Genomic DNA, 26,799 nt, shown 5'->3' on the forward strand with positions numbered 1-26,799 from the left:
TTATGGTTTTCCTGCATAAAATTAGCATAGCGGTCCTAAACCCATTCCCACTGAAACACTGTCAAAATGTCCAGGTGCAAAATGAGGCCCTTAAAGACCAGGGCTGAATTGTGTAACTTAGTCATGCTGGTGAGCGCCTATTCAAACAAACAGTCAACAGGTTACCCAGGGAACTAATCATGCGACCTATAATCAAATAGCTACTATAATGTGGTATTACTTGGATGAGTAATTTCTAACTGTGAGTTTCACAATCTAGATCCTGTTGGTCAAGTCCTCACCTAGTATAAATCAGTGTAGCTCCTCTGAGCCTGTGGAGTTCTGCCAAATGATATCAGTGAAGGACCAGGCCATATTTAGTTAGCAAAATTTTTGATCCTATTCTATATTTTCATAACACTTATAGACACTTCTTAAACTATTCTGTATTAGGAAACTACAATATGAGGAAAACTGGAAAAAAAATTATTTCCAGGGAAGAACAAAATTTTATATCCTCACAAGTTAACAGTAGCCTTGGAAAACTGTTAAAGGCAGTGCAGATTCAGCCATAAAATGCTTAATGTAAATTCATATAGATGTTAAAACTAAACTAAGACATTACTGAAATCATGAAATAAAAATAACAGGAGCATGCAGGTGTATCTTACTGTAATGCCTGACATATATATAAAACCTGTAACAGAGAATTTCCATTTTTTACCATAAAATGCAGTTTTTTTTAAATTAGATATTCCCCATGCAATATTCTCAGATATTTAAGTGATAAAACAGTAAAACAGGAAATCATGTAATTGTTACTCTATGGACTTACATAGGCCCAGTCCTCCGATCTTTATTCACCAGAGTAGTCTTATTCATGTGGGCTCTCTCACAGAAGCTGTGTGCTACTGAATTTTACATAAAACACCCTTTGTTTTTATTGGGGAATTCTGCATATGGATAATTGCACAGTGTGGTCCAGTGGGATTACTCACATAAGCAAGAACTATTTCAATGAGTTAAGATTATAAAATGAAGCCCCTTTTTTCCACGTGATTTTTTTTCCAAGTAAAGTTTTGCTTAAAATTCAGCAGATGGAGGAAGGTTATCAACTTTAATTGCTTCCACATATTAAAGCAATAGAAGCTGGATTTGCTTTCTATGATTGCATCTTACTGTGTCCTTGATGTTCTACCTCCCTATCTTTACTCTCAGCAGCTAGCCTATAAGCGTAGCTTCCCATCTCCTTGCAGGTTTTTATCACTCTGTAGACCCCCCAAGTCTAACAGAAACCGCAGCCCTCCCACTCCATCCCCCAAGGTATATGAATTCATCTGATGCTTAAGTGTTTTCTGGGATTTTCTTAGAACCCAGAAATTAGCTAGCAGTTAAGTTTGCATATTTTGTGCTTATTAAACAAATTACTCTAAGTACTATTTTGAATATGTTCGCTTTATTATGGCATGTGGTTTCTATTTGGAAAGGCTGGAGATTTTGTGAAGGCAGTGAGTAATTACCTTCGTGTTGGTGAGTTTTCACTCAGGCTTGGGCAGAATACTGAAATAAGAGTCAGTTGCCATAAACAGACTGGTAGGGTAAATCATGGTGTGTGGCCTTTTGCTGGGAAACAGATATCTCGTTTAGGTGACCCTGTCCCCCCTCCCTCAACTTTCAGAAAATCCTACTCTACATGTGACTCCAAATTCTTTTGTTCTGTAATTACATGGCTATTATTTATGATTGTTCTATGGTTTTCCATCCATTGCACTTTGCATTTGAAGAACCACAGTCACTGTTTTGATTTACCAGAGATCACTGAAAACAAGTTAATGAAAAGCATTTTACACATGATTTAATTTGAAAAGAATTGTAGTTTTATACAGAGTAATTCAAAAGCATCTCTAGCTAGTCCTACATGGCAGGAAGCTATTGCTTTTTAATTATCAATTGTAAAAACTCCTTGTAATCTCAGGTAAAAAAAAACACAGACACACACACAGACACACACATACATTAAACAAATATTTTAATTGGCCCTAGCTAATTATATATGTGTTATGCAAACAAATATGAATTAGTTTAGTGGCAGATGCACAGCTCTTTCAGGAACACGTCTTTTAAGTCATTACTACTTACACTGAAGTATTATCATGACCCAAAACACATGTCATAGAACTATTGAACTGCTCCCTTGATGTACATATGCTGAGTGTTTCAATATACTGCAAAGGTTAATACTACAGCTGTTGGAATCTGATTACTAGTGGCTCAAATGTTAGAGAAAAGTCCATGTAGACTATTACGAAATTGCAGACTTGTCCCCTCTGTCCATTAGACTAGCTGCCTGTTTGACCTTACACCTTTTCACTGTGTTTGTCTGGATGCTGAAGATCTGCTGTGTAATTTAGTCTACCTCTGAATGAGTTAGGCTGACCTGCACCTGAAGCAGTGAGTTTAAAAAGGTGAAATGGAGTCACCTTGGAAGAGGAATGAGGACACTTTTTTTTGGCATACTAATATAGAAAATAGAGGCAAAATAGAGGCATGGTAGGGGAAAAAAGAGGTGGATGTATAAAGGCAAAAAGTTTTCATCGGCTTGGAGAAAAGTTTAAGAATTTCTTGTGATTGAAAAACAAAAAGAGAAAATTGCTTGTATTTTCTGTCTTAGGGTGCTGTTTTGTTGCTAAAGGGGGCAGAAGGCCTGGTATTACCAATTACCAGGAACCCTAATCCTGCATTAGGATCTGACAGTACGATTTCTTTGCATAGTGCTAGGGCCTGCACTAATATGCTTTGAAGCAGAATCAGAACTGGGGAGGGGTGATTACATTTTAAAAAGCTCAATTTGTAACGTTATAGAAGGTTCAATCAATACTTAAGAGTGGATTTACAAAGGCTATTAAGGGAGTTAAAATGATTTTCTATACCCCAAAGGTTCATCTGCAAATCCTAGCCTACGTAGTGGGATCTGATCTTGTAGGGAGACCTCCTGTTAACCGCCATGGTTAATTTCCAACGCTTCAGGTCACATTTTTCCCCACTAACTCCCAGAATCCAGTGAGGCTTTGCTAACTATCTTTCCCCATCAAAACTTTTAAAGAATCCCATGCACTGATCTTTGAATCAAGCAGAGAGAAAAATATTCTTGCAGCATCGGGTGCATCATTATGCACAGTGCCTGCTTGGATAAGAGTAGTACACAAAACAACTCTATGCACTGGACAGTGGATTACCCATATTGGTTCAGTAAACGAAGGTACAAATCTCCTCCCACTGTAATGAACTAGAGTTTCACAGGAAACAGGACCTGTGTCTCAATTTTCTGATTTCACCACTTTTTGACAAGAAACAGAAAAGGAACTTTAGATGTTTAGCTGTAGACTTACATATAAAGGGTTTGACACTGCTGTGGATGTGTTTATGCTGTTTGAGGCCTGAAGAAGTAGCAAACGTTTTGCCACATTCGGGACAAGCATGAGCACGAGCCCCCACATGCTGCGAACGAATATGCCTCTGAAGGTTGCTGGGGTCCGTGAAAACCTGCTAGGAAATGAGTACTGATTAACCAAGAAATTTTAACCCAGGAGGAAGTCAGCAATTACACAGGACTGTTTCAAAATCAATACTGATGGGAAGGGGGCATTAAGGGGTAAAATGAACTATCTGCCTGGTTGCTATGATCTTGCCATATGGAAGCCAATGGGAGTTTTCAACTGGACCTTATTTATCAGGACTAGTTGTATACTAAACAGTTCTATTCATAGCTTTTTCCCCTAAAGTGAGACATGTCATGGTTACTACCTTGCAAAACATCATAATAGGTATGAAACTCTCTCTGCTCCATACCAAATCCTCTTTTGGGCAATGACTGCTGTTCAGAGTTGCTGACAAAATGAGGCCGCACTGTGGTTTAAATCTTTAGACACTGCTGCAATAGAAGTGCTTTACAACAACAAGAAGTGCACTGCATCCAGGAAATCGTGATCACCAACCCAACCTTGAGGGTTAATTTTTAGCATATAGCTTTGTTTCACTACAGAAATATAAAAAAATATTGTGGCAAATCTTGCTACCTTGATCTTAAGCAAAAAAATTCCCATAGACTTCAACAGAGGAGCTAATAATAATTCCATAGTATTATGCAGGATCAACACTAACACAAGAATAAATGGGTATAAACTGGCTATGAAGAAGTTCAAGCTGGATATTTGAAGATGTTTCTATCTACAAGATGTTCTGGAACAGCTTTCTCATGGGAGAGATGGGAACCACAAACCTCAGCAGTTTTAAGATGGAGTTTGAAACACTTTTATGGTGTGAGTGCCTGTAACAGTGGGACACTGGATTTATGCAAAAAATACGACCCGTGAAATTGCAGGAGAAAAATATTTTCCTGCAGACCTGGTGTGCTATAAGTATGTTATAACTACAGTTGTCTATGAATAATCTATGTTATGGGCCAGAACCTCAGTTCGGACATAGCTCGACTGGAGACAAGAGTTATGTTTGCTTGCATCAGTGAGGCCAACAGGCCAGCATTGCTGCTTCTTCTTCTTAGCCATTTATGGTGCAGTAGTGTCCTACAACCCTGGTGAGCATTGGGATCCACTGTGCTGGGGACCATACAATCACATTGGAACATCCTTGCTCCAAAGAGCTTAATCCTTTAAATGCAGCACAGGAATTATAACATGAGACTGCAACTATTCCATCTGCGCTAAGCAAAGAGCAGCATATTGTTGTAATGGTCCTGGAGCAGTGTGAGACAGAACTATGTCATACAGTCAGAATCTTCCTGCTGGTTTTCTCTACAGCTCTGGGAGGGAATAAACTGTGCTGGGCTACCAGATGTGGCCCTGCTGCTGCTAGGCTACTCGGTGTGTTGCAAGGGCAGAACCAAGGCTCTCCGCTTGCTCCCTACTTGACCCCTGTGGCCCATTTTGCACAGGATGGAAATACAGCCTCCCAATGGGATCTGATTTCTGATATCCCTCCTATGCTTCTTCCTGTGAGGTGGGAAGACAGAAAAAGGAATGAAGGGGTGCCTTGCTACGCTGTATGGCTGAGCTAGGTGCGCCCCATCTGGTCCAGAGAATGAGACGAAGCATCACTCCACCCCTGCATCTCCAGTGAGAATTCTTGCCACTTGTAGTTTATTTGTTATATGCCAGTTCTTCCAACAGACCATACTGAGCTAAAGGTTCACCTTTCCAAACATATTTCTAGTTTCCTGTGACTGGGTCTGTCTGGGTGGAGAAAAGATTGCACCCACATTTCCAGAACAGGTGGTTGTTTCTGCTAAAATGTTTGCAAGTAAAATAGTTAATAACTTGACATCTAAATGGTTATCAATAGGCTTCAGTGGCAGCCCAATCACTAGCTGAAGTACACATACCTGCTCTTGAAATTAAGGGAGCCGACAGAAGTGATATTTGTTGCATGACTGACCCCCTGAAAGCGTTCTGTAGCTATTACGTGACACACATGCATAGCTGCAAAGAGCTTTAAAAGCGGCTGATCAGGTAACATATTACCCTCATCTAATGCAGTGTCAGATGAAGGTGCTCCAAAATGAAGCACCTTAGAGAACTTCTGTTCCCTACAGTCAGTGTATCAGTGCAATCAGGGCTGGGCTGATACACTTAAAACACTTAAATTCTACAGAGGCCAATGGGGCAATCAGGGAAGCGTAAGTGTGAGCTGCGATTTAGTACTGCCTAAGTCTGTTTCCCTATTCAAGATTTGCCTTTGCATCTCATAAAACATACAGAGAAAGGTCAAATATCCTACAAATTCACTGTACCTTGGCACAGTTTTCACACTCATAGTGCTTTCCACTGTCATGTGACATCTGATGACGTATCAAGTTTGACTTCCAGTTAAATGCCTTGGGGCACTGGTCACACTTGTACTCCCTCTCCTCGCTGTGCGACAGCATGTGTTTCTCCAGGCTGTGAAAACAAAAACAGTCTCAGAGATATCTCAACCACATCTGAACAAGAACCCAGTTTTATTTGTGATTCATAGCCCAGTTTACAAGTGAAAGTGGAAGGAGGGGAGACACAATGCATAACAGAATTAGAGAAAGCAGAGGAGAGAGGCCCACAAGCCTGATCTGGAGAGGATCAGGCCCGTAATATGTTATCCATGATGCAACAAGGCATCTTCTAGTCCTTTCTCCAGCTACTTTTCAATGTCCCAAGGAAGCAGACTTCCAGCACTTTCTTTGGATAACCATTCCAGAGACTTACAGGTAGCATATTCAGGTAGGTTTTGGGGGTGGCGGGGGCTGAGGTTTTCTAGCAGTGTGAATATCCCCATCTTTCTTTGATTCTAATATTGCCTCTAGCTGTATCTGTACCACTAAATAACACCACTGAAGGCGTAAAAAATAATGTAAGTAAAATCAGAATCAGGCCCTTAGGTACTGCAAACTAATATCAAGTTCCCCCTTAGTTACCTGTAGCTATATTGACAGCATTTGCTAAGGAGTCAGTAGCTCTAGGCCTTAATAATTTTGTTGGTGGTCTTTTCTGCGACTTTCAGTTATTGATGGAAATAAGGGAAGAACATTTTTAAATACCACTTACATCTGATCACCTGGTAAAACCTTCTCTCATACACTTATTTTATGAAAAGTTAGAAAAGATATACTATATCTATATAGGGTCATATATAGATGCTCAGGAAAGACTTCAGTGTCTAAACATGTCAGAGAACATGCCTCTACCAGTATGGCACCCAATTCTTCAGTCCCTTTTCCTACAGTGTCCTGCTGAGTTTGGGTGACTTGGTGGACAAAGAGTTGTGGGGCTTGTAACCCACTCACGGTTCTAGAGTCTCATTTGGCATGTTTATGCTCAGTCCACTTCATTACAATTCAGTTCAATTTAACCATAGCAGGCTCCTGTTTCATTCTCTAGGAAAAAGGCTGTGACTTCTTCCTTTAGTATTTCTCCATGAATTCACTCCTTCTTTCTTATCCTGATGCACAGATCTAAATGTTCCTACTCAGTATTTCTTGCTTAATTACACATACCCCAAAGCACATATTGTGTAGCCCTGTTATATATAACGTTCTTCTGAAGTGTTTCTGACATTGACTGCATTTACCCTCATTTTTCACTGCTCCTCCCAATACAACACATCTATTTGTGATAAGTCATTCTTTGTTTTCAGCCCTTGTCTTGAATCCTTAATATTTTAAGCTACATTTACATTTGTTCAAGGGCTCCCATACATTAGATATTGTCCTTAAATTCAGATGTAGCAAAGATAATTCACTACATGCAGAAACACTGGAACCCTGTTTCTAGTTTCACTGTTGCAAGCTTATTGACCTTACCAAGATCCATCATTTACTTTGACTCAGTTGCTTACACTGAAAATTATGTGAACTGGGGCCAAATTCTGCTTAATATTACCCAGTGAATGAAGCTGTATATATATGCAAATACACTGTGACTGGGCATGAACTGGTGTATATGGAACAATATAGGGCTATTTTTCATTTTCAGGGTGACATCATTAATTTTGTAGGAGCATAAGAACAAAGTCATATGAGGTGATGAGCATCTCCTGCATAATCCTGAGCACCTATAGCGGACACTCAACACTCCTGAGAGGAAACTGCAACTTGCAAAATCAGGCCTGAAGTGATCATTCCTACGGCGCATGTAACTGCAAGACTCTCGTTGTCAGCACTCCAGGTCAATGGAAACATTGTCTGTATCAGATCTAGTTAATTAAATATGCATGTTCTTTGTGCGGAGATATATAAACTGATGAAGGATCTGTAATCTCTCTAATATGGGGCACAGGTTTCCCCACTTGCAGAGGCATGCCCCAAGTGTTGTCACATGGGATTGGGACCCTGAAGTCCCGGGAGTGGCAGAGGCCTGACTTGTGGGGACGATGGACAATGTCTGTTTCACCCAACGATGAAGATCAGCTGTGCTGAGATGCAGCCTGAAAATTATCTGCTTCATTTGGTAATGTCTGTTTAAAGCCCCAGAGATAAAAATGGAAAGGAGTAAATGTTAAAGTGCAACTGACTGTAAACAGCACAACCAAACCTGCTGCTGCTTCTTGCTACCAGTGAATGATCAATGTCATTCTTTCTGCATGGTAGAGACAAAAAGGCTGGATGCAGTGACAGTTCAGAGTCTGGGCAAAAGGAAAAGATGTGAGTCCGTGTCTTCTCCTGGTTCTGTCCTTAAAAGAGCTGCACTGATTTCCCTAGCTGAGGATCTGGTCCATGATTTTGTTATTCAGAAGCATTGGCTTTATAATTGAACGTCAGTAGCTGAAGCCAACTTTCTCTTCTGACATGTATGCACTGAGTATCAAGAGCAGACACACAGAGGTGCAGTTTTGAGGAGGCTGTTGCAGGAGTTACTGATCATTCTCCAGACCTTGAAATAATTTGCGGCGTTCCAATGTACTCTGTCCTGCAGTACATTATTTTAAGTAGCCGCAGCAAATTACAGTGACAGGAAATGTGCAAATAATTTTCCCCATGTAATATTTGTACTAAATATTTATGGCCTTACAAATACACATTTTCAAGAGGCACATATGTTTATATCTACAACAGTTGAGAGAGAGGGGGCAAACCCTACAAATGCTGATACTTCAGCACCAGTGACTGCTAATGGAATTAAGGGTGCCCAACATTTTTCAGAAGTGGGACCAACATGCTGGGCGAAAGTGCTGCTTTCCCTGCATCACAGTAAATTGTCTCTACTCTTTGTTATTTGGAATATACCATAATGTTGTTGCTTTTAAACTCTAAATTGGTTGAAGTGAAAATATTGAACTGGGTCCACAGGCTAACCCTTTTCTCATTTAAGCCACAGCCATTGGGGGTTTTTTTGTCATTGGATGAAGGATAACTGCCAGTAGCTTATTTCAAGGGTTTCTTGGATCACTTGCAGCTTTGTGTTGCTGTAAAGTGATTTGTTCTCTATGTAATGTTTTAGAGCGTACCAGATGTACAACAGCAAGTTCGGACTCACTAAATTTTGTCTAACACTTCTAACTCAGGCAGAGAACCCTGGTGTCAGCGCTGAGCACTACACCATTCTGCCCAGTCCAGGCAAATAACGAGGCAAAGTCCAGGGCTTATGTGAATCACCATTTTAATGGTGCTATACCAATTCACACGGCTGAGGACCTGCCCAAATTCAGGGCCCACTTTTCTCCCAGGTAAAGGGTGCAAGATAGGATCTCAGTCTCTGCATGGCTGACACATAATAATGGTAACATAAGTAACTTTCTGATCAGTCAGACCTAAGCCACAAAAGAACACAAAAATCTGATTCTTTTTTCATATTTATTTTGTTTTATAATTCTATGGAGTCAGATTCAGCACTTATACCCTGTGCAATCCTACTGGAGTCACTGCAGAACTGGGGCTGCAATAAGTGTAGGATTTCAAGTGGCTATTCCTACCTTTGTAAGTCTGGAAACACTTGATCACACTCTTTACATTCTTGGATTTCATGCATGTCCCGGAGGTCATTCTCATTGTCAAGCTTTTTCTGAAAGTCCTCTTCCACCATAGAAAACGCTGAGTGAGGTGTGCTGCATGGGAATTTCTGATGGTCTACTAGTTCTGCCTTGGACTCAAACAGCTGATCACAATCCTCACAACGATACTGACGCTCCTCTGGAAGGCAATTTGGTTATAGGTTGTAGGAGACATGTTACAGTAATATACGTCCTCAGACATATTGATAAGTCCTATTGCTCAATAGTCCCTCCACAGTGCAGTAAAAGAAACGGCTATTCAGAGAAAAAGGAAGAACCTGAGAAAAAACTAGGACAAATGATGCTCTAATTTTCCAATAGTGCAGTATGATCTTATAAGGATTTTTATTTTTACTGATGTCTGATCCTAAGATTTAAAAAGGACACTAGCCAGTGTGCTCAACTATTACGATGGGAGCTATACCAGTATTGAAATGTAGGACTAGGCAGAGGTGGGCATTCTTGGAGTGTGGTATCAACTAACTCAGGCACAAACACCTCATCAAAACTGCCCTTGAAGATAGTTTGGGAGGTTTTAAAGACTTTTAACATTTCAAGCAGGAATTTTTCCTCCCAGCCTCTGTTTAACAATATGGTCTTAGTCACCTTAACTCGTGGGAGTTATACCATGGATTTCAATGTGAATGGGGTCACAGTAATACCATTGATTTCAATATGAATAGGGTCACAGTAAAGCAAATGAGCATGATCACTCTTGAGTTGCTTCACCCATGAAACTAATAATACTCCATAGTCTCATCACCTAAACTATCAACTTGGGAAGCAAGATCCTTCACACAGAATTTGGTAATTTGAACACTGTCTTTAAAACAGTTCACATGTCCTAATTTTATTTCAGTCCTGTCAATACCACAGATGTAATAGGTATGTGAGTTCTGATTCACCATGGCACTTATTATGCACAGGAGTAGCCTGCCTGAAGTCGCTGTATACTTCCTGGCTTAGTGTTATGCATACAGTTAAACACTTTGCAGAAAGAAAGTTTAGGAAACTCAAAGAAAATGCCTTATAAGCATCTGATTCTGTGGTTCCTATCCAAGTAAAACTCCCATGGGACCCACCAACAGTTTGGGCTAAGTGAGAAGCAGGCTACTGCTACGTATAAATTAGCCAAATGAAAAATGAGTATGCTCAGATTTGGAGGACGTGTATTTGTGTGCAGGTTCAGAGTATTTCAAAGGGGCAGTTTATACAATAATACTCTAACCACATGGAAACCCATGGAAAATGCTACACTGTAAAACGCTGACATTTTGAGCACTGACTTGACAAAGCTACCGCAGAACAGAACAGAACAGAACAGCCTTGCCGGTTTTTTAATTGAACAGGGGGAGAAATTTCTTCAGCAGTTTTGGAGGTAGTAAGGATTATGTCAATATGGAATTCGCTTTCTCCCACTTCTTTGGGGAAGCCAGTATAAAATAACATCAGTGTTTAAGGATCTGTACAAGAACTAGTGTACCTGCCCACAGGCTTCAGTCCAACCTGGCTAAGCCTTCACCCCATAGTTAAATAGCAGGTGCACCCCTGCTCTGAGCCTCAGTTGTAATGTCCATACAGCTCTTCACAGTGCAAAAAGCAGGATAAAACTATTTCCTTTATAATACATTTAAGCACTCCTGGAGGCCCTATAATGTGCAGGATGTGGAGACTACTTAAGCGTTTTAGTTACAGTATATGGGTACTTAGAGTAAATAATTAACAAGTGAGTTAAGAAGTAGTTTTATTCTGAAAAGCAATGGTTTTAGAAAAGGCACCTTCTAAATCATTAGATTTGCACTTTGATTGTGAATAGGGTAAGAGCAGCTTAGCCAAGTGAAAAAGGGCTCTGTTAGCCCTGCAGAGCCAACACAGCTAAGACATAATGAGCAGCACTCTATTCCTCCTTGTACATCATTCACAAAGTTATTTACTACATTCAAGTTGCAAAGCTTAATTCTGCTGTCAGTACACCTGTCCAGCCCCAATTACAGAAGATGAGGCCGGACTCTTAGTGTAATAAGTGACCGTAGAACCTGAACACAGCAGGGTTGCAAAGTTGTGACTGTGGCAAAAAGAGAGGGTATAAATAGCTTGTAAATGAAGCAAGTTGGAGCCGATGTGATTGAGAGACAATAAATACGCAACTCCACGATGTCATTTCTGCAGTCGCTCTCCAGAGCAGCACAACACCTTTAAAAAGTTTGTAGACCAGGTGCTTTAGCCACTCTCAGGAAACAATTCACAATAAGGAGAATCATGTACTCCAGAAGTTTATATATGGCAGAAAATCCTCTATATATGATTTCAGACCGTGATGTATTCACACTTATTTTTTCATAATGTATTGTAGGGTCTCTTCATATCTAGCCTTGAAAATATTTAAAGGTAGAAAAGCTAGCAGTTAAGTGCCAGTAACAATAAGAACATTATCTTTGCCACAGACAAAGTAAAAAACTTTGAGAGATTAATATCTTCAGTGTTAATAATGTTCAATGGTATGTTCAATGTTGTCAGGTTTCAATGTTAAAAACTATGCAGTGCTACTTTAGGAGTTGCAGAGAATTAAATAAGTAAGGAGATTAGATAACATTTCTTATGGCTCAGATTTCCTTTAATTAGCTATCTCATTGAGTTCAAGAGGGCTCCACCAGAGCGAGAGAAAAGAAACATGTTCAACACATGTAACTTCAGTGGTCATTTTGGATCAAACTAAATAATCTGCAGTAAAAAGTTGCTAACCATGAATATCAGGAGCCATTGTGTCATGTGAATAATCTTCACTCTTCATGAACAGTAACAGCTCCTCTCCTGGTTCAATGTCTGCTACAACTCTGTAGAATATCTGAAAAAACAGAATCAGAGTCAATACCAGAAGAAACAATAGTACAAAACCAAAGCTGGTGGGCACTGCCAGACTTAAATATCCAGAGAGATCCTCTGCTAGTCCAAATGGGAAAAATTCAACAAGTCACTAGAATGATGCCAGTTTATCCTCAGGGAGGATCTGGCCCCAGGCCATTTATTCTCTGGTATCTGAGATGAAAAGATACTACTTCCAATAAAGTATGCTGAGAAAAATGAGCTACAGGATGGTGAGCAGAGGGCTGTGAATGCTGCTCTTAGTTCATACTTCTTCTAATAAATACACTCTGTACCTGTAAATCATCAATAAATCAAATTCCCAGATGGTCTGTCAATAAGCTATGAGTAGACCATAATGCAGCCTTCTCAAACCTATGTCTTAATTATACACACAAGGTCTGATGACGTCACTGAAGTTGCAACAGTTGAGAACAAGTGCAAAAGGATAATCCAGGCTAGCGCGTGAACTTCAGGCAATGCCGTTTCTAATCAAGAGAGAGATCCTGCAATGGCATGTTTTAAGAAACTGGTGCAGACCAGTGTTATGCAGATTATCTCTGTGTTTCCAATATGAATCAAAGGAAAAATGTACCTAGGATGAGAAAGCCGCCCAAGAAGCCCACCAACAGCCAAAGTAGCATATGCAGCTGGTGATAAACCTGTGAAGGCTGCCATAAAGTTAGATGTCACTGCTACAGGAAAACCTTACAACATCTGACAGTTGGGCTCTGTGATTATCAGGCGAAAATAAAGAGGAAAAGCAATTTAGTGCACAGGATCTAACATGGCTGCCTACCCACCTAGTTTGGGATATCCTGGAGGAAACTTCTCTGTGAAAATGAGGCTCTACAAGGACTCAGTTGTTGGGACTTGATGAGAAATGAACACTGTCTGGACTGTCTTGCTTCTGCAGGAAAGGTGCAGAACACTAAGAAATGAGGTGATGCATGATGCATCATTCTGAAGTAACTCAAATAAAAACCAGTAACTCACCAGGACTTTGTTAAGCCCAAGCACTTGAAAATGAGACTTTGTGAGGCTGGCAAGGAGGTAAATATCTTATCTTGAGCTAGCCTAGTTTTAAAATCCCTGCTCCTAAAACTACTCGCTCTCTGAACTCACTTCACAGTGTTGAGAGGAGGGCAAGCGTTAGCTTCATTCACTTAATAACCAAACGAATCTGCTTGTAATGAGCCAGATGAAATGCATTTTTTTCTACAGGGACATGTTGCAATTACACAAATACGGGATTTAGCATGCATGCAGTTATCCATTTCCTCCAGAAGGTGGCCCTAAAACCCAATTGTATATTTTTTCCTAAGTGGCCTTGACCACAGATATGTGCTAAATATCTAAAAATAACGTAATGAAGAGCATTCCCTCTGATTTTTCTTTTCTTCCTCTGCTCCTCCTTTATTCGTATAGTTCGGTAGTTTGCTTTGACAACAGCAGCTCCACCACCTGAAGTCTGCAAACAGCAGTTATGTTGCAATAAACAGGAGAAGCATAAACGGGACTCAAGCGTTTTTGTCAGAGACGCTGAGGTCATCCCACTCTCCCAAGACACAAAAGGGCTCTAAGGAAAACACATGTCATAATGTACACACATTACAGCCTACTGTTTGCTGTGCATTTTCCCAGTAAAAGCCAAGAGTAGGAGCTCGTACTCCCAATCTGTCAAGATTACAACTCCCCTTTCCTCCGTGCTAAGAGTTACTCTGGTCAAACCGTCACTTGGGTTTTCTTGTTCTGATTTGGTTTTCTTTTCTTTTACACTTTAGATAAATGTTTACAAGTAGCATGTTTCACTCTGGAATTCTAGTTCCCTGTACAAAACAATGGACTTCTCTCAGCAATTTGAAACACCTCTTTTTTGGCAGCTCTCAAAGGTTTAACTTATTAGCTTCCTTTCCAACACCATGTTGACATTTGAATTGTGACATATAAGAACTTCCAGTGAAATCTTGCAATCATCTTTTCTGGGGAATGTAGGCTTCAAAAAGGATTTCAACTAAGTCCTGCAAGATCATAGGCTGTTTTGGCCTGATTTTGTATAACTCAGAAGCACCCTCATGAAGTCAACAAAATTACACTGGTCTGGTATAAAACCAGAGCTTTCATTTTGCTTGCTATTTTCCTCAGTTTTAATCTTGTTTCTTCCCTAAATTAAGCCAAAAGCCAAGTAGCACGTTCAAAATAATAGGGTGACAAAGTTCTAGATTAAAAAAATACTCCTTTTATGATATGCATAAAATAATATTGCAGTGGTCATTAAAGAAGCCTAATTTACATGTGGACAGTGTCATAACTTCAGAGAAAATACATGGCAACTGTTGTGGTGATACTGTAAGTAATCACTGCCAGAAGCGAAAAAGGTGGTCTAACAATTCCTGAATGGCACAGTGAAGCAGAGGCCTAGGTGATTTTTAACTTCACTGAGTTCTTTCTCCATTTTAAATGAATGTTTATCGCTCCTGAGAGTCCAGCGTCTGACGGGGGCAATGGGGCGGCAGACCAGTTCTGTGTGTGCCTCCCTGCACAGCTACGCTAACGTACCTCAAAACTGATCCCCAAGTTGTGTTGTTTCTTGAGCAAATACTGCCAATGGTGATAAATGATGCAGGAGCTTTCTTATGTGGATCGCAGTGCACAAGAGACTAGGTTGGGAGCAGCCCAGCTCATTTGATCCAAGACTGAAATGTGTTTAAACAAAGCCAGCTTTTAACTCCCACAAATAAATATGATACCAGTGTTGCCTCCACTGAATAATTGTTCTAAGCAACACTTTTTCCCCCACTTCTTAAGACAAATCCATTTAAATCTAACACTCCCCGCACCCCAACACTTTTTTGCCCCAGAAGTGAAACAGCGTCCACGCCCTTGAAAAGTAATAGTAAGTTATAGACCGATCAGCCCAAGATGAGACTGAGTTGCTGACTTACTAAACGCTGAAATGATGAGCGAATGGCATACTACCTTGTGAAATAGCTGCAGGTTCTCTGTAGTTTTTCTTTATGTGATTTCCTTTGCCTTGAACAAAAAAGTCCCATGGCTGCAAGGGGTGCAGGGTGGGCTCTGTTGTGCTTTACACATTTAGAATGGTAGGATCACAAGCTATATAGCTAATGTTTGGTACAACGCCTCAAAGACTGGCTCTATCACCGCTGCATTTTGGATGTCGTCAAGAACCGATTACTGAAATATTGCCTAAGTCTTTGATAAAGCAGCTGGGTCTATCAAGTGGCATTTGGCAGAAGTGCTATAGGAGTTCTGCTGAAACACACAGGCTTTCAGTATGTCCTGCGCTAGAGATACACCAGGTCAGATTGCCCCTGGTCCTGGAGAAGCTAGGATAGAAGGAATAGGAGCCTTAGCTCTAACTGCACTCCCTATGCAGTTAGAGCCAAGCTCTTTCTGGGCCTGATCCAAAGTCCACCAAAGTCAATCCATGCAAGCTACTATGAAACAGGGAGGGGGCAGATCATGACTTTGATCCCTCTGTACTGGCCTACACTGCTGGACCCCAAAGTATGAGGCAGCCCATTCACACCCCCTATACACAGAGGAGCTTGTAGAGGGATGGCAGCATGAAAGCCGAAATCCTGCTAGAGCCCTCTCCAGGGCAGCACAGATTTGCCCTCATTTTACCTTGATACTGTTTGGTTTCATGTTATGGTATGTAAACTCAGCTGCTCTTTTGAGCTCACTGATATATCAATACCAAGGAACAAACAAAAGCTGTAGTGTGGTGTTCATTAATTTTTCCCCCCACTTTGTTCAGGCCGTACAGTGGAAGTTATTTCAACCAACCTTTTCACCCATTGTTGAAAACTGAGGACACATGGCCCTCATATGCATATAAATGGCAGTCTTGTTTGCATTGAAATGTGTTGTGATGCATCATCTTTCCTTGTAACAACCATTGTTATGATAGGTTTCCTTTACGGCAATGCTGAACTAATGTGTGTTCTGTCACTAATTGTCTAGGTTGACCGCTTTGGCATTTCAAAAATAAACTGAATTACCAGCAGCGGATTAAGTCCCCTTTCAGAAATGATCTGTCCTGCTTCTCTGCACTCAGAGCTTTCCTGATTTCAGTCAGAGTTGTAAGAAGAGAAGGGATGTAGGAAACTGCTAATTATATTGGCAGACCTATATTTTTAAGTTAAGTTGGTTTAGATTTAAAAAAGAAAATCTTGCACTTGTAAACTGAAGCCCTGCAAAGGGTCTGAATGACATTGCGATGCAGATGAAAACTGCAGGGGTATTTTTTTTCTTTTATTTCAACACATACAAAAATACTTCCGTCTAGCCTATCAATTGATATGCCAAATTGCATCCTAACGAGATTTCAAATAGCATATACTGAATCCTGAAAAAACAACAGTGCTGATAACCTTCGTATGTTTTTAATAGACATTCCTACTATTTCATGTAGATACATTTTTGTAAGTCTCTTCATTTTAGAAGCCTTTTTTTTTTCATTCCACCAATTGTAATTGTCCTGCCTGATCAAGAGTTAAAAATGTGTCCCTGCCCAGGACAAATGAAACATGTTGGCTTGAAGTTTTTTAAACAGCAGAAGACTAGCTTTGACAGAGGGTATGAGGAGCCAAGAGCCCTGTGAAAGGAAAACTGATAGATCATAAATTACTTTCAGACCATATCTGTTTTGTACTGGTTCTCCCTTATTTTAAAGCCAATAGCAGACTGCACTTGTAACATTAGCTCTTTTATTTCAACAGAGTGTATAGATTTTTGTCCTAGCAGACTTAAAACATCTTAGACACAATCCGGACTCCACTGAAGTTAGCAGGAGTTTTGGCTTCACTGACTTCAGGGATTTCATCCCTTCCATTATCAAACTCACTTTGCTATCATCTAACAATGCCGACAGTTTATAATGAAACCGCACAGCAGTCAGCCTTACTGACAGTAGGGTCAGGACTTATATAGTGCAGGGATAGGCCCAAACTGCAAAGTCCCAATCCTGATGTCAAATACCTCAGGACCAGTGGTGCTGCGGTTGTGGTTCAGGCTGTTACCTAGCGGGGAGCAAAATTCTGATCCACTTTCAAAGTGTGGGGTGCTCAATCTCAGGTTGATGGCGGCACAAAGCTCTCGTTTGTTCTGAGTAAATTTACAATAATAGGCTTATGTTAGGGAAAATGAAATGAAAGTCCCCAAACTGCAAAGCAGTACAGGGGAGAAGTCAGGGGCCGGGAAGAAAGGAACCCACACAAATAACTTTTAAATGGATGAATAAGGCCTCATTGTTATGAATCCCCGTTTACTTTTCCTGGTCAAGCACTCAAAATTTTATTTATGCTTAATAGACTGCATTTGGCATGTGTAAGGATGACAGAAGCGTGAATTATGAATGACCTTCAACCTATCCAGGAAGTTGTAATAATTGAAATAATAGAGAAAATGCACTCCCTGTGAATGCTGGGGAGAGACAACTAGTTCAGGCTACTGCCGCCCAGTCCCTTTGAAGTTCACTGTCGATCTCTGCCTGCCCCCAGTGGAACCTATACCACTTTGTTTGGAGTCTTTATTTACTATTGCACCATTCAATCTGCCATTCAGCCACTCAGAAAAATTTTTAACAGAATGATACTGGTTCGGGGGAAAAAGAGACACTCTGGTTTACATATCTGAAATAAGTCAACAGTTGATATGAACACATCTGTCACCTTCAGTACTGAAGAGAAGCTATATTATGTTGCATTTGACTAAACCTTTTATTCTTGTGCATGCAAAAAACATGGAAAATATACTGGAAAATACTGCAGACGCCTCTGTGTTTTTTGGGCAATTCAGTTTGGAAGAAGACGAGGGATGTTATTTTGATTTAGGAGTGGACAGTCAGTGCTATTTATACTTACACACCACGATTATTGCTTTTAACTTATAGCTTCAGGAGGAGGGAGATGACTATTTACATGTTCCATACCCCAGTGGGCAAATGAAAAGATTAAATTGACTTCAGCTGCTGCAGAAGCCAACTATGAAAAAGATGGTGAAAAGAAACAGAATATGAAAAATGTTAAGCACATTGGTATCCCTAATGAAAGCCTTATAAGGTCCATTAGCCTCCTGCACAGAACCCGGTGTTGCTGCTTTAGTACAGAAGTGCTACACTAAATGGAATGTATTATCTCCCTAGCCCGAGAACAACAGGGGAAAATGCACAGGAAGCATGAGTACCTATAAGATGAAAATGTGGACAACATAAATTGCAGGTAAAAGGTTGTGGTTTTAGTTTTGGCAGTAACTGCCTCAGGCATTTGATTAGAATGGTGCAGAGGACAACCCTTTCCAGGGCACAAAGCGACTCTCACCTCTGCAAAGCAATAAAGCATTTTAAAATATCCACCTTTCACTTGAGATTATGCTAAAAACAGCTCCCCTCCCCAATCAGGGGTGGAGGAGTGCATTCATATTATTCAGGCCAAAATGTTCAGTGGACATCAGTAGCACATCATAAACTGTTCACTAGGTATGAAGAATGAGCTGAGCTGAGATTGCTGGACATACACAAATTAACAGAAGAGTTAGACATCGACCATGATGTCCTTATTCCAACTGACTTCAGCGGGGGTTGTTTGTAGGGAATCGTGACTGAATGAAACCCTCCAAGAGTTACAGTGTGGAAGGCAAAGGGGTATGCTACCCTCACCTTGTCACTGAAGGAAGCTATGTGCCAGTCTGGGAATAGGTCTGAATTCATGTTAGGCAAGCAAGTGTTTAGAGAATGTGCAAGCTGTGCCAATTGGCATTCATCTTTGAATAGTAAAATGTTACTTCTGAATAAAAGTGAAACTTGCCTGAAAAGCAAAACAAATTAAATGTCCAAAACTAATACTAATTTTTACATCAAAAGAACTCAAATAAAATAGTGATTTAAGCCCATCAGAAAATGAGAAGTATAAATGAATAAATAGCTGGATGAAAACCATAATTAAACATTCACAAAAAAAATAGTCCAGAAAACAAAAATTAAATTTTAGAGCATGAGAAGAACAACCCAGGCAGCTGGACAACTGGTTCACAATGTATGAGCCAGATTCTTCCTGCCACATGCAGGCAAGCAAACTGGAACTTCGTGTGGGTACGGCGAACAGAAGTCTTTCCACTGACCTTACTGTGCTTTGAATCAGGCTGTTATAAAATATGAACAAAATCCCACAATAACTCTATCTGTCCCTTACAAGAGTTATGAGGTGAGGATGAAACCTTTCACATGCACACACCTTCCGCAGCCCCTTCTCTCAGATGCTACATGTTCTCTCCCTGCTTCCTGGGGTCCTTCAATGCCCCAAAAGGAGTGGACAAGAATTGGGACTGCTTCCCACCAACTTCATTGCCAAGCCAACAGCCAGAATGTGTTGCACCCCAATAGCTCCCTTAAATATCAACAGATAGGAGCTCCCCAGGCAGGATTTTTGGCTCCAGGTGCCCTCTCACATGACAAAGCCCTACAATCTATCTTTGTACTTTGTAACCAGCTCCCTGGAATAAGCATCTTTCTAACCATTATTTGCTTTTTATCATCTGGGTGATTTCAGGGCTCACAAAAGGTCCACAGTCCTATTTACTGGACCCCCTAGAGCCCCCCACAGAACCAACACAACATGCACCCGACCCAATACCCAACCACTCAGCGTGCCTCCACCCTCTCATGGAAGGATCATCCTCAGGGATGGGAGACTGTTTCAAACTCTGTGCCACCCCCTGATGAAACAGGAAACAAGCATGCCAATTAGTAGCAGTTGTGAGCTAGTGACAGTGGCCACATGTCTGAAATAAACCAAATGCAGGTCCTGACACAATGTCAGGAAAGGAACCGACCAGTATCTTCACCGATCTCACCAGGGTGTTCCTGGAAGCAGTAACTCTTCCTAAAGTAAATCACAAAGCAGAACAGTGCGTGTCTCACGTGACTACATGGCAGAATTATTCTCTAGTATCCAGCTGCCATGTATAAACCACAAGAGAGTTGGCAGAAGTCACTAAGTGAATTACAGCCTGGTATCCTCTCTGTGGACATCTCTAATCCTCTAGTTTATCTCTGCAAAGCAAATGAATGTGATTAGATAATCTTTCATCAATGAATTACTTGTTGTTCAGACAGAACTTGTCTGATTGTGTTTGCTAAATACTAGCTGTTAAGGTTCTCTCTGTAATAAAAGATTTATCACTTGTCCTAATTGGTGAGATCAGGAGTGACTTAAAGTTTCTGGAAATTTAATTCCAGATTTTGGTTGTCGGGACAAGGCAACCCTTGGAATCAAAAGACTTCACTTTAATAGATTACATATAATATATGAATGCAAAAATACCATACTAGAGTTTACACCTAGCATAAACTCTAACTGCAGGAAGGCAAGACCACCAGAAGACCAGGTTTTGCCATCCTTACAATGAGAAGGTCATTCCTCCTTGAGGAGTTCTGTTGATGTCAGTGAGACAATACATTTGATCCAACTCTTGCTGAAGTAAATGAAAAAACAGCTGCTAACTTCAGTGGGCTTTGGATCAGGCCTTATTTTCTGAATAAATCAGCATAAGGAAGAAAGGCAGAATTGTCTCCTAACTGAATTTTGTGTAAATAAGGCTTTCTGACTCGCAGGCAAAAGCTGAACTTCATATCATCAAACTATTCTTTTAATCATTCTTCAGACACAAAACTCTTGCAGGTGGGTACAGGAACAAGACTGAGAATTCAGCCAGTATTATTCTCCCAGCTGGCTGCGTGGAGCAAAATGCGTGTGGAGTGGGGACAGAGGCACTAAAATCTGAAACATGAGGCTGTGCTGGCAGATTAAGAAAGTTTGTAAAACTGTAAAATGTGATCAGATCTGGTAAAACGCACAGTAATTCTATTAGAACGCTGGCATGGTCCCCCTTCAGAGTTGTTAGGAGTGAGACACTGCTGCCCTGTCTTTGCCAGTGGACTATAATTGAGTATAATAAAATTTAATTTCTGAATATGCAGCAAACAAAAACCTCAGTAAACTAATATCGAGCTATTTGGAATCTGCAATAGATAAAACCAAATTAATCTGCAGTGGCTGCTTCCTCAAAGAGAAATTCTACAGCCTAAAAGCAGCTCTCCAGCAATGTAGAGATATTCCCCTGTCAGAGGCCTGTAAGTGGAAAGTAAGTAAAATAATAACTGGGAGTTTTAAGAACAAATAAAACTAACTGGGTTTTTTAAAAAAGTCCTAGTATGATGTCAGCTTGCCAGTGCACTTGGAACATACTATAGTTCTCTTTAAAAGACACTATTGTAGTGACTACATTATTTTCAACTGAATTTCCATTAAAAAAATTATGCTTTTGCTGGGCTGTCAGTACTCTCAAAAAGTCTAATGCTTCTAATCTTTTCACACTCATTTTTAAAAATCAAACTAAATAGACATTTAACAATAATAAACTTAACTCTTACAAGTTAGTAAACGCTACTATCGTATCCAAGCTTATTTTAAAATTAAAAAATACATTCCAGTAAAATAATGGTGACAGGATTTTCTGCCATCCTGTACATATTGTGGGCTATTCGGGGGGAAAGGGAAAAGAAAAGAAGAAAGTGTGCTATTTGTGGAATTTATTATTCATGTTCCGCTTAAATTACATACTTTTAGGACTGATTAGGCATGACAAGAGATAATAGGAAGACAGCAAAAAGAAATCCTATATCAACTTTATTTGAAACCCAAAGAAATGCTGCCTTTAAATCCTACTCCACCTCCAATCAAATGAAATATGAGTTGCACCCAGCATACATGTTTTGACTGCATCCCACTATTATCGAGCTGTTCATCTCAGCCAAGCTCATGTATACAGTTATAAGAAAGAGCCTAAACCTTTTGTAAAGTTGATCCAAAGTGATGAAACCTGACCTCAAACCAGAATATGGTGGGGAGTGGGGAGGGAGGGAGGTGATACATCTTGCAAAAAAAGTCTAACTTGGAGAACAACAACAAAAATGTTTTCCTTTCTGTTTTTGTTGATGGAGAAAGGTTCTGCTTTGTCCAGCGACTAGGTTAGAGGTAGTTCAGAGATTCATCTGAAAACCCGGCCTCCAGCAGCTGTGGGCTCATACCTGTCTGTCAACCAGGCTTGCACTTAGCACTATAAACTTGTGTTCAGCCTCAAGATCAGAGCGCTGGCAAATATCTTTTACCAGTTCAAGTCAGAGCGTAAAGTTCGCTGGTGAGTTTTACAGGTGAGTTGAATTAATTAGAGGTTAACGATTACTCCTGATCCAGTGTCTCTGTCCTTGCCTTAGTTGCGAACAATATCTCAAACAATGAGAGTGTTCATTATGTGATGAGTAGCGCTTATTCACCATTTGGCAGGCCATATTCCTAATGGAAAAGAGAGTAACAACAGACCCAGAGAACCTCTTCAGTCAGCTCTTTCATCCCTGTGATTAGTGCAGCTTTCTCATATCAAAGCTAGACTGGGCCCTCCTGTTTTAACTGTATGGCATCTATTATACCTATCTGTGTCTATATACAAGTGGCTGATACGTATTCTCTGGCTTAACACTTTTTTTTTGTCTGAGATCTATAAAGACAAACTGACATAAATACGCCCACATGCTGTATATTCTCACAAACAAATATGCACACTAAGCTTAACCCTGACTTATATTCATCAATCTTTGCATATGGCCCCGTTCGCCCATGTAATGTCAATTTCACAGTTTGGTCTCCTATTATATTTTATGTTACCTTTCACAGGTCTGTTCCAGAGGAAAACAGGAGGAGGAGCTAACTGTTGGAAATGTGATTCCGTTTAAGATTCAAAAGCACATTAACTTGTTAGGCTATGCTCATAAAATGCCGGAGTACATTTATATCTTGTGTGGATAAATGTTCAGTGGTTCTAGAAATCCAAATGAACAGCAAACCATCTTCTCTTGCTGGCAGCTTGTTTTGTCTACTACTTGAGCAACAACCCATTTTTAATTTACAAAGCTCTGCAACAATAAGCTATAAAAAGTATGGAATCGCGAATATCACAATACCGTGCAAAATAAATGTCTCCAGTGAATGAAAGAAATTATTGGCAGCAGTACAGGCACCATTACCAAATCTCAGCAATGTAAACATTAAAAAAGAGAAACTTACAAGCTCTATAACTTTCTCTTCAAAAAATGGCCAAATGTATGCGTGCGCACGCATGCAAATGGCTTGGAATATTTCAGTACAATAGATATTTTGTGGGGAGATCGACAATAGCAACATGAATCCAATAAGCAACTCTTATCAATTCATATGATGCTTTTACTAAACTTGCACATTTATTCCATCTTAGTAAATGTAAAATATTGATATTTGAACTCAGCTACATAGTCTCCCTTTGTGCGACACAATCAAATAAATGTTCTGCATCAATAGAATTGTTTTTCTGCATAAAGTACGTTTTCACTTGGAGAATTTATTTTTTGTTTACCCATGACCTTTATTGTTTCTTTAGCTGAACCACCTAGTGCATACAAAAATAAAAGTTATATCACAGTAGGTTGGTTCAGTCTATCTTGCATGCGTTTAACTCTGAATTGTAAAAGTTTAAAATGAAAAGGGTAGTTGATGACAGTTTCTGAGAAAGCAATTTATGCCAGTTTTAATCAATTATAGCCTTTGATGCAAATCTGTAATCTTAGAATGCTGCTGCAAATGGGAGACTGCCTGACATCCATTTTATTAATGTAAGGAATTGGATTGGAAAGAATGATTTCTGTTTGAAGCTTTGTGTCTGGTTGCAATTCTTTCCTCCAGGCAATTAAATCTACTAAAGGTAATCTTTAAAGTCCACCTGATTTAATGAATCAGTTAGTTGGTGAAAAACTAAGCAAGTGTTTAACAGAATAAAATGCTATGTCTCCAGATATCAATGTCTAAATATAAAACAAGAATTCACTCTCTGCTATCCCATGCAATTTTAGGGTTCTTTTTTTCTTTAAAGAATTAATATTTCGAAACTTAACCTCAGTCAGGTGAAACATTGCTTTGTGGTATTTAAAATTTGAAAACTTAAACAAACCTTTATTTAAAACTAAACACCTCAAAAACAAAAACAACCCCTCCTCCAAAACGCAACAAAATGCTTCAAAACAAAATATTTTACTGTTTTTCCTTTCCCTACCCCAGCCTTCTTTTACAAGGTACAAAGGTAACGAATAATTTAATCCAGTAAAAACTGATGTTTTAAAATCCTGCAATAAACTAAAAGAAAAAAAATTACCATAAGTTCAGATAAGTTCAGAACAGAACTATTATTAATTCTATCGCATTGCCTGAGAAGACATAATTCACATAATGCATGTGTATAATCATATCTGCGGCCATACATACAAAAATTCATTTGGGGTTTTTTTTAACTTCACCTACATTTTTTCCCATTAATTTCATATTACAATTTCTTATTAAATGAATGTCGCAATTTAACCATGTAGCTGAACTGCTAGAGGAGCTAGAAAATACATGGCACACAGAAAATGCTGGTTTCATATAAATAAATAAGACAAGACCAATTTTTATCAGGCACAAGAAAAAAAATAAGGTATTTGTGAAGGGAGCAATAAAGCGAAAAAATCGGAAATTCTTATTATATGCACTAGCTAGTAAAAATTATGCTATTCTGCATTTCACATCTGTGCCTTATCTTTTTACCATAACAATAAACAGGCCACAAAATCTACTAGGACTTTCTGTTATGTTTTCCCACTGATCCTTTATCGTTATTTAAAAAAAAAAAAGTGCAGAAAGTATCTGCAACATACCTGATCACTTGTCTGACATGCAACAAGGTTGTGCTGATTGTAGCATCCAGCAAACTTGATATATTTGAGCCAGTTCCCTACATCTGGTTGACTGGCATCTATGCAGAACTTCACATTGCAAAACTCATCCAAGATCTAGAACGAAGAATATGAAAGAGTAAATCTTTCCATTGCAGGCAGGCCATACTAATTAAAATCATAGGTCTCCAGCTAAGCAAACGTATCATAACATAACTGTAGTGTATCAGAAAATATATTTCTTTGGCAGACTATTAAAACAAGTGTTTGCGCACATGCATGCTAATAAAGGAACGATACATTTGTTATAAGCCTGCCTTGAAAAATGTTTACACATAATGAGGATGATGTCAAAGCATTGTTATCAGATAATATGTTAGTTTGGTAAGAATCTGACTTTCTGGTCACATATCAGTGAACACTTATGATTCAAAAGTATAGCTTTCAATTAAATGCATTTATTTCAATGAATATACATAACATGGCTGTGGTGTTTTTTGTAGGGATAGTATATTCCCTTCAAAATTCATTTGTTTTGAGCTTACTGATACCATTTCTGAATTTGGGATAAATTTGATCTACTAAATAATGGTTAGATTCAGAGTTATTCATCTGATTTTAATATTATGCTTCCCCACACACCCCTCTGTGTAACACTGAAATCATTCCCCTGATGTGAAGCAAATTGCAGGATTTGGTTAATAACTAAATCCTTTGTGCCAAACTAAAGAAAATAAATGAAAAACAATGTAAACACTCATGCAAAACATGGCAATATTCAGCCTACCAATAAATGGTTCCAATTATGCAACAATAAGCAAATATAATGAGACTGGTTGTGGACCAGTTAAAAGGGATGTTCTAGTCTAATATTATGACAAATTGTTCATCATTTATATATGCCTGAATTACCATTATTTATCTGCAACTATTATTCCTGGCCTATCCTAAGCTTTCAGCAATATCTCAGTGTATGTAGGCAGCTAATGCTACACGTGGAAAGTTCTCCTGTTTTCAGCACAGGACGTGCCAAGTATGCTAACGGATTTTTTACCCAGAAGTTGAAAAACAGAGAGAGGGGGAGAGAAATTGTGTTCACGTCAGGACCCCGAGCACTTTTGGCCTCCAAGCTGAATGGCTAGGAAGCCTAGCATTGTGTATATCTTTTAACTAAGGAAGTTTCCTATCAAATGCCACCAATAGAGTGGAACTCGACTCCAGCTTCATTAATTAAACGAAGCCAGCCGAAAGCTGCTTGCTCCATGCCCATGTGAAGGTTAACACTTGCAGCGGAGGGGACATTTCCCCTGCCCCGGAGGAGTGGAACACAGAGTTCAGGTAATCATCCAGAAGCAGATTCAGATCATTAACTCACCACAAACTTCAAGGGGACAAACTAGAGGGCACGAGGCAAAGAGACACTATGAATAAGCCCCTTTTTTTTTTTTTTTTACCAGGAAGCAATTAAAGAGCGAGGAGGGTGCCACCAAAAACCAGGCTCCAGGAGCAGGCTTTGAGGAGGAGCTGGTGCTTGCACTCCCCAGCCCAGGGCCAGGGAGACCCGGGTCCCCGCCGCTGCGGGGCAATCACCCCCGGCGCCACCG

General features: G+C 39.8%; 1 protein-coding gene across 4 annotated transcripts in view; it reads right to left on the reverse strand.

The window, feature by feature from the left end:
- The window catches only part of MECOM (MDS1 and EVI1 complex locus), a 484,803-nt gene that overhangs the window by 36,807 nt on the left and 421,197 nt on the right, over positions 1-26,799 (reverse strand). For 2 of the 4 annotated variants that reach the window (XM_019532701.1, XM_019532699.1), the window contains exons 3-7: positions 25,178-25,312; positions 12,256-12,358; positions 9,436-9,652; positions 5,786-5,933; positions 3,369-3,522 (exon numbers count right to left, since the gene is read on the reverse strand). In XM_019532701.1, coding sequence (XP_019388246.1) covers positions 3,369-3,522; positions 5,786-5,933; positions 9,436-9,652; positions 12,256-12,358; positions 25,178-25,312 — 757 coding nt within the window. Of the gene's footprint in view, positions 1-3,368; positions 3,526-5,785; positions 5,934-9,435; positions 9,653-12,255; positions 12,359-25,177; positions 25,313-26,799 lie in introns of all 4 variants that reach the window. The other 2 variants (XM_019532700.1, XM_019532697.1) reach the window with 1 other exon arrangement.

Source organism: Crocodylus porosus, unplaced genomic scaffold, assembly GCF_001723895.1.
Source record: "Crocodylus porosus isolate Cpor-Errol unplaced genomic scaffold, CroPor_comp1, whole genome shotgun sequence".
NCBI classification, from domain to species: domain Eukaryota; kingdom Metazoa; phylum Chordata; order Crocodylia; family Crocodylidae; genus Crocodylus; species Crocodylus porosus.